At 41.7% G+C, this 18,144-nt stretch overlaps 1 protein-coding gene across 4 annotated transcripts in view; it reads left to right on the top strand.

The window, feature by feature from the left end:
* The window catches only part of VWA5B2 (von Willebrand factor A domain containing 5B2), a 63,297-nt gene that overhangs the window by 6,476 nt on the left and 38,677 nt on the right, over positions 1-18,144 (top strand). The window contains exons 1-8 of one of the 4 annotated variants that reach the window (XM_072142390.1): positions 2,549-2,609; positions 2,953-3,111; positions 3,950-4,181; positions 6,333-6,526; positions 6,684-6,815; positions 13,592-13,716; positions 15,084-15,257; positions 16,006-16,116. In XM_072142390.1, the coding sequence (XP_071998491.1) occupies positions 2,603-2,609; positions 2,953-3,111; positions 3,950-4,181; positions 6,333-6,526; positions 6,684-6,815; positions 13,592-13,716; positions 15,084-15,257; positions 16,006-16,116 (1,134 nt within the window). In that variant the 5' untranslated portion in view covers positions 2,549-2,602. Of the gene's footprint in view, positions 1-2,548; positions 2,610-2,952; positions 3,112-3,949; positions 4,182-6,332; positions 6,527-6,683; positions 6,816-13,591; positions 13,717-15,083; positions 15,258-16,005; positions 16,117-18,144 lie in introns of those variants that run through there. The other 3 variants (XM_072142388.1, XM_072142387.1, XM_072142389.1) reach the window with 3 other exon arrangements.

The raw sequence follows: 18,144 nt of genomic DNA, 5'->3' as shown, positions 1-18,144 counted from the left end.
CGGATAACCCCTTTAATACGGTGGGAAGCTACAAGGTTAGCTAATAAGGATAGCAGTGTGATGGGGATTCCCAGACTGGACAACCGACTATATAATAAAAAGAAGCATGAGGAATGTCAACAATAATCAGCGTGAGAAATCCATCTTACAGTCAGGGGTGTTGCTAGGCTGGTAAAAGATCCGGGGCACAGGCCCTAATGCATATGTATCACAACTTCAGTAATGCCCACTCCTGTATATACAAGCTACAGACAACACATACAGCTACAGAAAACACAGGAGAAATCCCTACTTGTTACATCCAGTGACTGCAGGTGATGTGTCCTCTATCTTCTCCATTAGGTCCTGGCATCACCACGTCTTTTCTTCAGCCACGTGTCCTCCCTGTGTTGATCACCACACAGACATCTCATGTTCTTTATTGTTCCTACATCTTGGTCCCCTAACAGTGTTATCCTGCTGCTACCCCTAACACTCCCTCTCCTTTACTGTTAGGCCCCATTCACACACACACATGCTATGCCACAGCCAGGACTGCCTGGTTGGGGAGGTGGAGGGGTGAGCTCTCCTCCCCCCTCCCATCTCTATAAGAAGCCCTGACACACGACTGTGCTCACCGTACCGTCCACAATGCACTCCTATGGTGACCGTATGCTAGCCGCTGTGAAAGGGGCCCAATAGAGACAGAGTCCTCCTGAAAATACTGTTAACACAGAAACAATAAATGCTTCCTAGTAAAACATTTTGTACAAGCCATAAAACACACACACACGCACGCACGCACGCACGCACACACACACATAGGTTTACTCACAATACATGGTTCCCATTGTGGCCCCCACACTTTATAATTAAGCTGACATATACTTATACTGCCCCCGCCCCATAATTTACATTACATTACCCCCTTATTGTGACACTCGCCTAATAATGTTCACTCTTGAACTAACAAGTAAGAATGTGACCCTAAACTAAGTGATGCCATCCCTAATAGTGCCCACATAAAGAATCCCCTCACCTAAAAATACCTACAGTAAGTAAAGTCCCCCTAGAGTTCAGTAATGTCCCCATTGAGAAGTTCTCCAGAGACCTCTATAATGTCCCCCACAGCCCTCTGTAATGTCCCAGAGCTCCCTGTAACGTCCATCCACAGCGCCCAATAATGTCCTCACAGCCCCCTGAATGTCCTCGCAGCCCCCCGGATGTCCTCGCAGCCCCCCGGATGTCCCCCGGATGTCCTCGCAGCCCCCCGGATGTCCTCGCAGCCCCCCGGATGTTCTCAGAGCCCCCTGTAATGTTTCCCACAGCCCACTTTAATGTCTCCACAACCCCCCCAAAGTTTTCACAGCCACCAGTAATGTCCCCAAAACCCAATGTAATGCCCCCTATATCCCCCCAATGTCTTCCCAGCCTCCTGTAATGTTCCCCAAAGCCCCCTTTAAAGTCCCCACAGTTCCCAGTAATGTCCCCCATCAGTCCTTCAAAAGTCTTCATAGCCCCTAGTAATGTCCTCAAAGCCCCCTGTAAAATCCCTCACAGCACCCAATAATGTCCCCACAGCCCCCAGTAGTATTCCTAAGGTCGCCTGTAATGTCCCCCACAGCTGTGCCAATGTCTTCACAGCAGCCTGTAATGTCCCCAAAGCCCTCAGTAATGTCCCCAATGCCCCCTGTAATATTCCCCACATTCTCCAGTAATGTCCCCAAAGCCCCACAAAGTCTTCACAACCCCCAGTATGGTTCCCCAAGCCCTCTCTGTAATGTCCCCAACAACCCCCCCCCCCAAAAAAAATGTCTTCACAGCCCCTTGTAATGTTCCCCATGCCAATTCCCCTCAATGTGCCCCCCCCCCCCCCCACTCATAATTTAAAAAAAAAACTGATACTCACCTCTAGCTCTTCCGGCGGCTCCTTCCCCACCACAGTGCTCATCGCTAACTACGTCCTGAGCACGTAGATAGCGATGAGAGTAGGGAAATATGCCGGGACAGCGGGACGAGTGTCCCACTGATCTGGGACATTCGGGGCACAGGCCAAAAGATCCGGGGCACGGGCCCCGGATGTTTTGACCTAGCGACGCCCCTGCTTACAGTACATGATGTTCACACAAAACTAGGATTTATACCTGAAGCGGTCACATAACACTATTAGCAGATTTATTTATATCACATTGATAGGAAACTAACAGAACCATCCTGCTACAGCCTGACACTCCCATTATCTGTCTATGAGTGTGCTGGAGATTACTTGCTAACTTCTGAGGGTGCGGTCACACGGTGCAGTTAAAACTGCATCGCAATCAGCTTTCAGGTGGTTTTAGGTGCAGTTTTGTCAATTGAACAGGTGAAAGACATGAACTGAACGGGTGAATTTGATGTTGAAGGGGAAACCTGCTCCACAAATGTCATTCACCCATTCAGTTCATGTCTTTCACCTGTTCAATTGACAAAACTGCACCTTAAAACCTCCTCAAAGCTGATTGCGATGCAGTTTTAACTGCACCGTGTGACCGCACCCTCACAGTCAGATACCATTGAATGGAGCATCCGGACGCGTGCTCAACAGCTACTTCATTCAATTAGTGAGAATGGGACACTCATTCCCATGGTCGGTAGGGAATGAGATTGTTATCCCCTATTCTGTGGATAGAGAATGACAGTGGAACTTTGTACAACCCATCTAAGTCATAGAGACATGTTGTGACAACTTCCATAGTGAAACCATGCTCAATTCTTGTAGATAAATGTTTCTTCAAGATTTTAGTGTGGAAACCTTTCTCTGCTTTCCCATAAAAGGACCTTGTTCAATTTTTCAAACAAAACAGGGTCTTAATATGGTGAATAAAGAAATCTTAAATTGTGCCCATGTTACCGTACAGGAGGATTGTCCGTATTAGAATTAATGGTAGAATATATGCTAAGCTCTTCTCCTGCTAATCATTGTGTGTCCTCTAGCCGTGTTTATATACCTCCTGGAGGAGGGGGAGGTTGTGACCAGTTTTGAGGCAGTGACCGGGAACAGGAAAGTACAAGCTCAAGTCCAGAGCCAAATACGAATGGAGGCATGCTGTTCTAGCTGTCACTGGGAGTCACTGCCCTGTTATTGCCCCAATGGTAAGTACTGAGTTTATCCAGGAATCCAGCTCAAAGACTCCCACAACAGTATATCTTGTATGTATTTTTGACTTAATTTCTCCAATGCATTTTAATTTAAAAAAGGGCTAAGTAATACCCGCATTTGGCAAAATATGCTGTCCATTATTTAATAGTGCAGTCTCCTACATCTTTTTTCCACTCTTAACGGAATTGTAAAGGAAGGTAACCTTTGTACTTTGAAGTCTATGGGAAATGCAAGGTAAAGAGAGGACTGTTACACTGCTAAAATGGAGAGCATAACTGAAAGCCTCAATGCAAGTGTGAATTGGGCCTTACTTATTGACTTTGAAGATAGGTGCTAGATTCATTGTGGCTATAAAGTTGATTGCAAATGTGTATGTACCTTTTTAACCATGTCACTGTTTGTCATGGCATTATTGTAGATATAGACATACTAGTCTGAATTCAGGGAGCGGTATAGTGACCCCTACACATGCGACATATTACTACAGAGTTCAGTCCATGGTTAGCTGCGTGTGAAGGGGTCACTACTGAGGTCTGTGATTGGCTGCAGAGGTGACATGTACATCAGATTTATCAAATGCCACTATAAATAAAAATATATAAGCCTCATTGGTATAAAAAATGGAGTAACCTCTCTGGACAGAAGTGAGCTTATAGATGTGCCAAATGTATCAATCATTAGTTGCAAATCCCGGACTCACAGACTTCAGCCAAACTAACATATTAAATCACCCCCTAGTATTTATCATTGGGAAAAGACAAAGCAATGAACCTATACTGATTGTTGTTTTTTTTGTTTTTTTTCTTTTCTTTTTCTTCTCCATGTTTTTAGGACACCTTGTTTTAGACCCAGATACAGCACGTAATGTGTTTGTGCTTAGTGTGGGATCTGTGCACCCCTCTGCAGTAGTCAGTGTGACTCTGCAAAGTAGCAAAGAGCTGCAAACACTTTCTGGAGGAGCTGTACGTGTGACTCTCAACTCAACACTGACCCCCTTGGCATCAAATCTAGGGGAACACAAAGAGCATGGGGATGGTCTGTGTGACGACAGGTTGTGCTCATGGTGATTGTGTGTTCTGTGTACTGGGGAATTGGTTTATGTGTAAAACTGTGTTAATAACTAGATGTTTTCTGTATTGCATGCTATACTAACACCAGATGTTTTATTATTTGTTGTTAAAAGAGTATTGTATCTATAAGCATTAAACAACTATACACTAGATGGGGGACACTGGGGATGGTCTAAATGAAGTTGCGCTCCCCTACTTTGTTGAAATCTAACAAAATTAGTGTCAAACTTTTGTGCTACATTTGTGCATCAGATTTTCATTTGTGCCGCTACCGTTTTGAAGATATCAATTAAAGTTTTCAGAGGAGGTGACCCCTCCATAGAGAAAAGCGGTGCACGGCCGCGCACACTGGGAAAGATGGAGCGTGCTCTATCTTTTCCTTGTGTACAGCATGGATCGGTGCCACTCATGTGTGGTACAGTACTGGCGCCAGGCCGCCATTGCTGTCTTTGGGGACGTATATGCGGCCGCAAATTTGCGGCCTCATATACATCCCCCTAGACAGCCGTGTGATTATACCCCTAGTGACACTTCTCTGGTTTGATCACCAGGGCAGCTATCAAACACATTGTACTTTGGATGGAATAAAAGTCGTCTGGAATTAATGATCAATATATTAAAAATGATCGCAGCTCAAAAGAAAATTTTTGCTGCACAAACGTTTGACACCAGTTTTGTTTGATTGGGTCAATGTGAGGTGGGGTCTGGCTGACCTTTTGACCTTAACAATTTTGTTAATAGGTTCAAAATCAGATCAGCACAAACGTAGCGCAATTGATTGGCACCAGTTTTGTTTGATTTGGGTAATTTGGGGGGGGGGGACTGGATGACCTCTGGAAACATTGATTAATTTCTTAAAAACAATAGCGGCACAAACAAAAATTTCTGCTGCACAATTGTTTGACACCAATTTTGTTAGATTTTAGCAAAGTGAAGGGCCAACTTCACTCAGGTTGGTGGCAGCCAGAGACAGGAAGCACATAGAGGAGCCAGCACTAGGAGTCTCATATCATCATACAGGCTGTCATTCACATGAATAGGAGCATCTCATACACACAGGCTGCAGGGGAGGCATGTAGAGGGACAATGTAGGGATAGGGGCAATGCTTTCTAATAAGTTTATGAAAATATATTAAGTTTTTGGGGTTATTTTGCCTGCCGGGTTCCCTTTTAAACAAACACATTTTTCTGCTGTTGATAAGCCGCTTCCAGTTTTGGGGCTCCAGTGTGGCTAAAAAAATTGTTCATTTAGAATAATTAATGTAGGATAGAATTTTGTAAACTTACATTAACGTATTACATACAATAGTGCTACTGGCAAACCATTACCTTAAACTAGAATATTTTTTAAATTAGTTCTTGACTGGGTAGATTCTGTTATCCCCATTGTTAAGAGGAAATCTAATATAACTCAATTGCTTTCCAAGTACTGCATTTGAAATAAAAATTTGGCCAAAGATACATACCCACTTAAATTTCAACATTTGTCAACATTGCAGCCGAAAATGGAACTAGGCATGGCAAGAGCTAATATAGCCTTTGCCAAATATCACACTATATATGGAGTTGTCAAAGGTTTGACATTTTCATATATAACTAACAGTTGCACATACTATGGACCACATTTATCAAAAACAGTGCAGTCTGCACTAGGTGCATATTGTCTGTGGAGATTCATGAATTGTGGTTCGCTCTTCATAAATATGGCGCAACCTGCACTGCTTCGACAGAGAGCACCTACTTTTTTTTTTTTTTGGTGCACTTTTAACATAAAGTGCGACACAATTCTGTCGGACTCCGCATAATAAATGTTCAGTCACCAGAATGCCCCTTTCGGTGCAGTATTGTGTCGGGTATAGTGCAGCCACAACAGAAATGTGTCGCAGACGCTTTGTAAATTCATGTCCAAGCAGTTTGCACTGAAAAGAATGTGCAAGGTCAGACAGAAAACTGGTGCAGGGGCTTTAATAAATGTGGGCCTGTGTGTTTTATTTTCTCCTTGGCCAGAAGTTGAATGGGCTTTACCACCTTCAAGAGTAGATCTTTAGACTTCATTGCACTTAATTGTATTCTATTAGTTGATTTGCCTCTAACAATAAATGTGCCTTGTGAATCATAATTCTTGTTTATTCCTTGTCTTACAGTTCTGCCAGCTGTTTTGGTGGTGTGAGTGGGTCAGGGGCTAGTCCATGGGTGCTGCTAGCAGATTTTCCAGCCCAGACTCTGACCTCTACACATCCTAACTCGCTTTCTGCTGCCTTAACTGGCTTAGCCACCAATCCACAGCGTTATCATTTCAGCTTTCGTTTACAGGTCCAGGGTCCATGTCTTCTGGCAGGCAAGTAAAGAGGTCAATGAGGGTTTTTGGGGCTCATTGTTGTTCAGATTAGACATGCCACAGTGGCATTTTTATTAAGCTAGTTCCATTCTGTAATTTTACCCATCTTTCTATATTGAGTACTCTGTAAACATGCCTGTAATTTGCTGTTTTGCAGGTATAGAAAGCCCATCTCATGCTCTTCGTGCTGATGCAAGTCCTTTTGCCGTGTCAGCCTCCTCCATATGGATCACGCTGGCTGAAGAGTATAATTGTGACCGTGAAGTAGAAATCATCCTGCATCCCAGTGGTAAATATTGGGAAAACAACGAAGCGATATATGTAAATAAATAAAAAACCTTGATGTAAACATTTTGGAGGAGAGCATTAAAAATGTTTTCCTGTGTTTACCCATCTATGAATTGCAGTAGGCCAGCCATCACTTCGCTGTCTATGTCTGTTTGTTGGACATGAAGTGCTTGGCTATTTCTGTTATTCCCATCCACTTTAAAGTAGCAGCTAGGGGATCCTGTTCTTGTGATTGGTTGGGGTCCCAGCAGTCGGACTCTCACTGATGAGCTAGTTATTCTTTATCATTGTGAGTGTCTAAGTACATAACTTCTACTGTTAAATTGATGCATCATAAACCATGGTAATGAGCCTGAAGGGCTCTGGGGGTGTTACCAGAGCCCCTCTGTGTTGCATATTCACACTTCCTCTCTCCCACTGTGTGAAATAATATCAGGCAGAAGGAGGTGTGCAAGGAGAAGGTGAAACAATGCGACAGCCTGTAAAGAAGTGGCACGGAAGGGCTCTAGTCACCCACAGGAGCTCTTTGTCTATTTTGCAAAAAAATACATAATGAAACTTGTATAAACTTGGTATCCCTGTTATTATATATTGACTGAAAGAGAAAAGGGGAGGTTTCATTTGGGGTGCACAGTGTAAGGCGTAAAAACAGATCCCAAAACAAATTGGCGCAATTGCGTTTCATTGCATTTGGCATTTTTTCCCACTTCCCAGTACACAGCATGGAATATTAAATACTGTAAATAGGAAGTACAATTTGTTACACAGAAAACAAGCCCCTATAAAGCTCTGTATATGGGGAAATAAAAAAGTAATAATAGATTTTTGAAGGTGGGGAGCGAAAATAATAAATTAAAACTGTGTCCTTAAGGGGTTAAACGGGTTTTCCAGTAGCGGTCACAAGAGGTAGAGCTCTGCCTGCCGTTGCCTTTGCATTGCTGCAGCACTTCCAGCCCAACTGATGTCATCAAAGCACTGGAGGAGTGCATTTCAAGAACAGGGGAAAACAGCAGGAAGGTTTTTTTGTTGTTTTTTTTTCTACTCCATTTAGTATTCTTGATATCCAGGAGATTTAGAGGTTAACTGTAAAAACCATTTAATGCCTTCATAAATTTGTTATATATAGGATTCACATATAGGAATGTGGCAACCTATTCAATTAAAAAAAAAATGTTAAACTGCACTGTGTGAACCAGACTGAAAAATAACCTAATAATATATATTGTTACAATATACAATAATATATTGTGTGTTTTAACTTGCCTGGCATTCTGACAGAATCTTTTGTTTAGTCCCAGGGGTTGGGATTTGGTTTGGATGCATTTCAAAAAACTTGTGCCTTGTCTGTGCTGCGCCACCTGCTCCTGTACAGCTCCTCGCTCCCCGACTGATATCAACTTACCAAACTGTGAGCTCTGTTCCTGTGAAGGAGAACAAAGGTGGGAACTGAGGAGTGAGCAGCACAGACAAGTTGCATGTTGCTTTTTGAAATGCATCAAAACCAAAACCTCTGGGACTAAACAGAGGAGCCAGAAAAATGTTAACACCCCATAATATTGTAATGCAAATGCCTAGAGAAGGCAGAAAAACATATTTGCCATGCTGGTGTGATAAGCTTCTGCTACCTGTCTTAAGGGAAAATGAGGTCCCTGGTGACAGGTTCCCTTTAAAGGAAATCTACCGCTTGCATGGTAGCCATTTTAAACTAAATATTTGTAAGATCAAAACCGTTCTTTTGGCTCATTAATGTGCACAATGCATCCTATCTTGAGGTAGATATGACAGAAATGTAGATATTTTTGCCAATTTAATAAACAAGAAAAAATGAAATATCACATGATCATAAGTATTCAGACCTTTTGCTCATTATTGAGTAGAAGCACCTTTTGAGCTAGTACAGCCAAGAGTCTTCTTGGGAATTATGCAACAAGTTTTTCACACCTGGGTTTGGGGAAATTCTTCCATTCTTCCTTGTAGATCCTCTCTAGTTCCCGGTTGGATGGTAACCGTTGGTGGACAGCCAGATTCAAGTCTCTCCAAAGATGCTCAATTGGGTTTAGGTCAGGGTTCTGTCTGGGCCAATTATAGAGTTGCTCTCAAGCCACTGCTTTGTTATCTTAGCTGTGTGCGTTGGGTCATTGTCTTGTTGGAAGGTGAATCTTCACCCCAGTCTGAGGTCCAGAGTACTGTAGAAGAGGTTTTCATCCAGGATATCTCTGTATTTGGCCGCATTCATCTTTCCTTCAATTGCAACCAATTGTCCAGTCCTTGCAGCTTTAAAACACCCACGTAGCATGATGCCCTGACCACAATTTTTCCCTGTAGAGGCTTCCTTCCGTACACTTTGCCGTAAAGCCCCAACTGGTGGAGGGCTGCAGTGATAGTTGACTTTGTGGGACTTTCACCCATTTACCTACTGCATCTCTGGAGCTCAGCCACCGTGATATTGGGGTGGTTCTTTACCCCTTTCACCAAGGTTTTTCTCCTAAGATTGCTTGATGGGCAGATCGAGAAAGAGTTGTTGTTGTCCCAAACTTTTTTCATCTAAGGATTATGGAGGCCTCTGTGCTAATAGAAACCTTGAGTACTGCAGAAATTCTTTTGTAACTTTAACCAGTTTGGTGCCTTGCCACAATTCTGTCTCTGGGCTCCTTGGTCAGTTCCTTTGACCTCCTGATTCTCATGATTCTCCTGTACAAAAGCAATAATTGATTTATTTTGCCATATTTTGGCGCTAATGACTTTTTCATACTTCGGTGTACGGAGCTGTGGGTGGTGTCATTTTTTGTGACTTTTCATGACTTTTTATGATCATTTTTAGGACTGTAAAACTTTTTGATCACTTTTTATAGAATGTTTCATATTATTCAAAATGGCAAAAAAGTGGCATTTTCAACTTTGGATGCTATTTTCCGTTACGGGGTGAAAAACGGTTATTATATTTTGATCAGGCATTTTTGGACGTGGCGATGCCTAATGTGTTTATGATTTTTGCTTTTTATTTATATCCATTCTAGGGAAAGGGGAGCAATTTGAATTTTTAGTTTTTATTATAATTTTTTAAACTTTTTTTTTTTAAATATTTTTATTTTTGCTATTTTTCAGACTTCCTAGGGTACTTTAACCCTAGGTTGTCTGATTGATCCTACCATATACTGCCATACTACAGTATGGCAGTATATGGGGATTTTCCACCTCATTCATTAATGTGAATCTTGGATTTGTCTTTTTTTTTTTTAAATTTGATCTCTTATCAAAGTAACAGTGAACAACACTCTCCGGGATGTAGGCATATCAATATTCAAATCTTCCATAAAGAGATTAGTGGATAAAGATGGTGGAAGGTACACTGCACAGTGCAAGCCACTCATAAGCCTCAAGTATAAAAAAGGCTAGATTGGACTTTGCTAAAAAAAACAAAAAAACATCTTAGCCAGAAAAGTTCTCGCAAAAAATTCTTTGGTCAAATGAAATCAAGATCAGCCTCCACCAGAATGATAGAAAGAAGTATGGCAAAGGCGTGGAACAGTTGATGGTCCAAAGCATCTTGCGTGATCTGTTAAAGATGGCAGAGGTAGTATGATGGATTAGACATGCATGGCTGCCAGTGGCACTGGGTCACTAGTGTTTGTTGATGATGTCATGGGGCAGGAGCAGCCGGATGAATTCTGAGATATTAAAGACTAACCTTCAGACAAAAAACAAACGGCAACTAAAAACTGCTGCAGTAAAGGACCGGCGGAGCATTAAAAAGGAGAAAACACAACAATGTCTGGTGATGTCCATGAGTTCAAGACTACATGCAGTCATTGCCAACAAATAGTTTTCAATTTAACATTTAATTTACAATTATTTAATTTGTCCAATTACTTTGTCCAATTAATTGTTTAAAAGATACTGTAGTTCCTCAATTTTTTATGCTACCATTTGGTTCAACCTGAGTGCATCTGAATAGTTTTGTTCAAAATTCATTGTGATAATGTACAGAAGCCAAATTACAAAAATGTTGTTTCAGTCCAAATATTTATGGACCTAACTACATATAAATAAAGTTACTGTTCACTTTGTCTGGAGCTGTGAACACTGATTTCACACGGTCATTGTGTAGCAAAATACAAGATGCTAGTAAAATCCAGTTGTCCTCAATTTATACGAGGAATAAAGCCAAACAGCACAACATAGAGTTTCAGGAATAAAATTATTTATAAATATAAGAAGTCAAAAGAAACAAATAAATATGCTTTTTAGAACAATGATATGTAGATAAAAAGTACAATGTTCTTTATTAGGTATGTATGATATGCATACATTGATCTGGCCATCTGTGCAGTAAGAGTGATGTATAAAGATGAGACAACCGAGAGAAACAATGTCTTCACCTCATTTAAACTGTTTCAGATTTTGTTATCCTCGCTGCAACTGCATTATAATTCACTGAGAGAGAACATTTGAACAGGATCTAAAACTTAAAGGAAATCTACCATCAAAATAAAGCATGATAAACCACAGACACTGATAGATTTAGGCACTGTGACTGTGGGAATCGTTCTATATTTGTTAGCTAAGGCCTCCTACCTTTTAAAATCAACATTTAAAACTAAGGTAATGAGCCTAAGGGGCTACCCTTTTGTGATCTGGCTTTACAGGGGGAAACAACTAATCAGATCCAGCAGCTCTGATTCTCTTGTAGACCCGGCATTTACGTAACTGCCAGGTCTAATAAGTAGACAACAGTGTTTGCTCTGCCATTCACTGCACAGCATTACCAGCTCGGTGCACTGAAGAAACGCTTCTGCCTTCTCCCTAGAGCAGTGATGGCGAACCTTTTAGCGGCCGAGTGCCCAAACTCCGACCCAAACCCCCCCTGATTTATCGCGGGGTGCCAACCAAAAATTAAAGCAGTAACTTATTGCTCCCTGTTCAACAATTTTCAATCATATTTGCCTCCTGAGGACAGTAACACAGTAGAAAGATGGAACTTTTTCATCATTTTAGCTTCTTGCCAGTGTCCCTCTGTACAGAAAAAATTGTGGGGCCAGCAGAAGGTCATTCAAAGATAATTCGGCCCTGTCTACTCATTCTCCCTCTTCCTATAGTCCCAAGTAACAAAGTAAGTAACAAAATATAACTGAAAGCAGCATCTTTTGGAACTGCAGGAAGATTCTTTGAGTCCTGTCTGGTGTGCTTGGGCAATGGCCTGAGTGCCCACAGAAAGGACTCTGAGTGCCGCCTCTGGCACCCGTGCCATAGGTTCGCCATCACTGCCCTAGAGTCTCTGGCTGTCTCCTGACTAGTAATTTCCTCCTATTTTTCCATACAGGATATATAGCACTTTTGTAGGTATGTGTCAAACTTACATCCCCTTGTCTGCTATAGGTCTCATCAAGGTTTGATTCATCTATTAGTCACATTCAGCTGCTACTACGGTACTTCTGATATCAACTTGAGAGTGATGCCACACATGGCGTTTTGAACCCGTTTTTGGTCTGTTTTTTAAAAAGCCAGTTAAAAAAAGCATGCCTATTTGAAAAACACATGCGATTTTTGAAAACGAGTAAGTTTTTGACAGGTTTTACCAATTATCTTCATTAAAACTGGTCAAAAAAACATGCGTTTTCAAAAAACGCATGTGTTTTTCAAAAATGCATACGTTTTTGGATAGACTGCTTAAAAACGGACCAAAAACGGGTTCAAAACGCCATGTGTGGCATCGCCCTAATCCACAAAGAAATTCACATTACCATGTGACTGTACAATGTTATTTTTACACAGACAAAGGGACTGTTGTGATTCCATCATTTTACAAGTTTGTGTCCATAACGTTACTAATTTATCTGTGTTAGGACTGGTTCACAGTATTGTTTTTTTTTTGCATTTTCGCATCGGTTATCTGGGGCCAAAACCTGTAGTGTTTGAACCAAGATGGCTGGTTCATATCTTTCCTTTATGCCTTCCTGTTGTTAGCTCACAGTAACTGTAGTAACTATGCATTGGCACTCATGCAGTTCAAATAAAGCAAAAACTGCCTGTGATAGGAACATTTAAAAGTATAAATCTTTATTCATTACTAATATAAAAACTCGGCCTATAGCCAAAAAATCTTTGCATTATAGTATGCATCAACAGGCTTGGGTACCTCATCTAGGACCAGGACATCTATCAATGTTATGTCTAGAGGGTCGGAGGGTATATAGTTAATTGTCCCCTCTTCGTTCAATCACCCTCATAAAGAAACAGAGAGCCAGAATTTCACTCGGTCTATTTGTTTTGGGGTATGAACCCCTTAGAGGACCCACTAGCGTGCTTGGGTGAAAGGTCACGGATAGGGTGGTTGCTCCCCAAGTGTAGACCTATGACTTCCACCCAAAAATAAATCAGAGTGCCGTGTAGCAGTGACAAACAGCTGCACGGTCACTTAGAAACACCTATGCACCTAACGCGTTTCCCTACCACTATTTCATGTGGCAGTTCATCAGAGGTGTGCAGAGTATCAACCAGGAGTATAGCACGTACAGAGCGGGTAATGGCATGTCATCTCACATTTATTTTAACAAAACCTTGTGGATCCAAAGGCAGTTGTCCTTTATTGTGAACGGCACTCATGCAGTTCTTTAATGCATGTGGTTAAGAGATTTAACTTTTACAGCTATTATTTCCTAAATTCGAGCATTGAGTTTATTAAAAAAGAAAAGCACATCATATCAATGAAAAGTTATATTTCTTTAAGGATCTAAGAAACCTTTTCTGATTATTTTTTTTTATTTATTTTTTTTAAAGAACCACACCTCCCTCATCTTTGTCTTGAGAAAGGAAGCAAGACATTTCAACAATATGAGATGCATATAAAAGAGAGAAAAGATTTTATTAAGGGGATGAAGAAATCTAGTGACCCTGAAAGACAGGTAAGTTCAGAGAATTTAATATTACATATTGAGGACAAGTCACTGGGAAATAAGACAATCGGTTATTCACATCAGAATCATTGGAAATAAACTGGATGCATTAAATGCTACTACTTTGCTAATTCTCCATGTGCTGCAGTTAGATTACAACAAGGTGGTGGGGGGAGTGCCGAGGGAGCAGAGGGTGGGACAGTGTAACAGCCGATGAAGCTGCAGAATGGAGGGGCTCTGGGAACCACCCCAGTGGCCTTTAAGGCTCATTAGCATAATTCTAAAAGTTGATTTATGAAGGAAGTAGGCCAAGGATAACAAAAATATAAGAATATTACAGTCACAGTGCCTGGATCTATTAATAATTGTCCGTTATTTATCCATGCTTTTATTTTGTGGCCTTAAGGACCAAGAATTTTTTTTTTCATCTGAGCCCAATATTCCCACAAATCTCTATAATATTTCTGTTGCTGTAACTGTACTTAATCCTTTCTGTGCATTCATGGGATGCACAATTTTAACATTGTTTTTGTGTAAATACATTTTTTAACTTTATCCAACAATTTGCTACAATAACAATTATATGAAATGGGTATTTTTATGTTGCATAACTTTTTGACAAAAAATATTTTGCAAGAAATTACTAGCTGCTTTCTAAGGGCCATAACATTTTTTTATGTTCAATGTACCCATGTTGTGGCTTATTTTTTTGCCACATCAATTGTATTTTTTGGAAGATTTTATTACTTATGAATGTATTTTTTATTTATTTTTTTTAAATCCATATTTAAGTGCACTGTTATCTATGGAGAAGGAGGAAGGGAGAAAGCTTTTAACACTGTTAGCATTAAAGGGGTTGTCTTGTATTAACTTTTTAATTTGTTTTACTATGGGCACCAGGCGGTATCTGTATACAGAGGCTCAGTGGTAACATCAACACAACAACCGTACCTCCCCCCCCCCCCCCTTCAGCCTCTGGCTGCGGGTATTAGTTTAGTGGAAGCACACAGTGGGGGAGATTTATTATGTCTTCTCCACCAGTTTTTAAACACATATTCCTCACAATCATATCAAAGTGTTGAGGCCCTAAGGATAAACAAAGTGTTATGCTATTGTTCCAAGTACACAGTTTTTGTCTCATTGGTGTATAAAACATTTCTGCGAAAGGTCTTGGGTCATGTACACAGCTGTATGTTTGAAGGGAAAAGAAAACTGCAAACCTACATGAACAGACCACATTTTATTAATAATAAATGCAGAATACCAAATTATGCTAGTCATTTACTGTTTGATAAGAAAACTGCAATACTTTGAAAAGAAAATTGTATTCTTTTGTATAACATAGTTGAAACACATAACGGACTTTCTAATACTAGGTCAACTTTGTGCGGCGGAGATTTCATAAAGATCTTCATTTCAATCCAGTTTTGATGCTAAACTTTTGTCCGGATATTACTTCTCTGAGTTCTCTCAGCTCTGATCTACCCACTGTTACTCGTGAAGTTATTTTTATTGTCCATCTGATGGAAGAGCCAACCCATAATATACAAGTAAGACTAGTTCATCTTTATTTTACTTACACTCTGAAACAATGCTACTTATGTTCTGTTCACATTGCTGCCATGGTTTCTGTTATAACAACACAAATGACCAAAAAAGGAAAGGTGCCCAGTTGACCCCATTGGCAGTTAATAGGTTGGTTTATTAACACTACTACTTCCAGTGTGCTTCAGTGAGGCTAAGTTCTTATCTGTTCTGGAGACTCTGTTTGGAGCCTCGTTTGCAAATTCCATTAAAAATGCCAGTTGAAAAGGTACCATAAGCCGGGCTTTTTGTCAGGTACAGTATCAGGCACTCCAAAGGACCAAATTCTAGTTAATCTGTGGGCACCCAGACCTTCACTGTAGCACATAATTTGCCAGACAGGACTCAAGGCTTCCTCCTGCAGTCCAAGACAGCCCAATACATGCCATGCTCAGTGCTATTTTAAAGCGACACCACCTTGGTCGCCAGGACTACTGGAGGAGAAGGTATGGGTAGAGATAGATTATCGTTGGAGCTCCTGCTCTGGGTCCCCTGATTCTTCCTCTTCAGGAGACCCTGGAGGGAAGCTACAGTGCTCAGGACACAAATATGATTGAAACTTGTGATGCAGCAGGGATCACTAGGTTACTGCTTAAATTTTCATGTTGACACTTTGCAACAAAAAAGTGGGTTTCGGGAACCCTGTGTCTAGATGGTTTCGCTATCACTGGTCTAGATCTCACATATCATTCTTACCCAATCTTTGTTTTGCAGGATTCTCTAATCCTGGCTGTGAGAAGTTTACCTGCACGCACATTGCTGAATGTAGCAGGTGGCACATGTGACAGCAGGGCCCTGTTTCCAACCAGCAGGCAGTGCAGCAACGTGAGTGAGGGGGGCTGCAAGGGAATCTGTGTACTCTTTACTGCTGACTGCAAAGGATGCTGAGAGTTTGGTGAGAATTTGCAGTGTCGATCAAACTTTGCCACATTCGCTATTGCCTTTCCTTATCTCGTTTTTATATGGTTATATTTTATTTAAAAATTAAGAAGTGGTTAAAGGGATTTTGAGGTACATAAATGAGATAAATGTACAGTATGTTCACTGAAAAAAATCTGACTGCTGGGACCTCCATTGATCAGTAGAAAGAGAAATGAAAGTCCATTGAACTGCCCAATACATAGAAATGAGGGGAAGTGAAATTAAAGCAGTTACAACCTACACTTTTACTATGGGGCTTCTTGGGAAGCTTGCAGGATGGTTGTTTCATTGACTTTGGGGCAGTAGCCCCCGAGTAGCCGGCAGCCACAGAGATGCCCCCCCCCAGAGTAGCCGGCAGCCACAGAGATGCCCCCCCCCCCCCAGAGTAGCCGGCAGCCACAGAGATGCCCCCCCCCCCCTAGAGTAGCCGGCAGCCAAAGAGATGCCCCCCCCCCCCCAGAGTAGCCGGCACCCACAGAGATGCCACGCCCCCAGAGTAGATGCCAGCCACAGAGACCCCCCCCCCCCCCACAGTTAATTGAGCTATCAGTTCACTGAAGGCAGCTGACTCCCGTCCAGTCTGCTTTTTGTACCGGCTTGTTCACGAACAACCCATCACTACTGGAGAAACGCTTGTCGGGATGGCAGTGTAGACAATTTTTACACCAGCACTAAACTATTCAAGTGCCTAGCTTCCAGAAATACTGCGGCACTTCACACAGAAATCGGATAGGTCTCCCTAAGTTGCTGCTTGGGAAAAAAGAGACGAGCACTTGTGTGTTGAGTAAAAGGACAAGAGAGAGGTCCTTGTGTTAACAGTACATAGGCACACCAGCACCCCTGTCCCAGTACTAGTACAGAAATTGAGGGTGTTGCACATCATTCAGATAGCACTGTATAATGCATACATGTTACATTGATGTGCAGGCCAGAAGGGAACTTTCCTGGATTCTCAAGTGCTTTTTATTAAGCATTTTCTTTTTGGAAACCAGGAAGGAGGGAGTGCTAGTACTTCTAGAAGTGAAGCCACAACACGTATTGTACCAGGGCAGCACTTTCCAGGAGAAGTTCCCCAAAGGGAACACAAAAATGGTGCAGGGTTTGCTCCAAAAGAGGTTTTAGGAAGGACACCATTTACCATTGTGAAACATGCCCTGAAAAATCAGGACCATGTATGAAAGAGTGCTTCGGTATTTATCACACATCCCTGGACATTTACACTCACCGGCCACTTTATTAGGTACACCATGCTAGTAACGGGTTGGACCCCCTTTTGCCTTCAGAGCTGCCTCAATTCTTCGTGGCATAGATTCAACAAGGTGCTGGAAGCATTCCTCAGAGATTTTGGTCCATATTGACATGATGGCATCACACAGATTTGTCGGCTGCACATCCATGATGCGAATCTCCCGTTCCACCACATCCCAAAGATGCTCTATTGGATTGAGATCTGGTGACTATGGAGGCCATTTGAGTACAGTGAACTCATTGTCATGTTCAAGAAACCAGTCTGAGATGATTCCAGATTTATGACATGGCGCATTATCCTGCTGAAAGTAGCCATCAGATGTTGGGTACATTGTGGTCATAAAGGGATGGACATGGTCAGCAACAATACTCAGGTAGGCTGTGGCGTTGCAACGATGCTCAATTGGTACCAAGGGGCCCAAAGAGTGCCAAGAAAATATTCCCCACACCATGACACCACCACCACCAGCCTGAACCGTTGATACAAGGCAGGATGGATCCATGCTTTCATGTTGTTGACGCCTAATTCTGACCCTACCATCCGAATGTCGCAGCAGAAATCGAGACTCATCAGACCAGGCAACGTTTTCCCAATCTTCTACTGTCCAATTTCGACGAGCTTATGCAAATTGTAATAAGTACCAACAAAGATACCCTCTGCAATTTATAGCGATCCCTATACCA

The sequence above is a fragment of the Engystomops pustulosus genome, chromosome 3 (assembly GCF_040894005.1).
Source record: "Engystomops pustulosus chromosome 3, aEngPut4.maternal, whole genome shotgun sequence".
NCBI classification, from domain to species: Eukaryota; Metazoa; Chordata; class Amphibia; order Anura; family Leptodactylidae; genus Engystomops; species Engystomops pustulosus.
The sequence above is the reverse complement of the archived record's forward strand: the minus strand, read 5'-3'. Positions and strand labels throughout refer to the sequence as shown.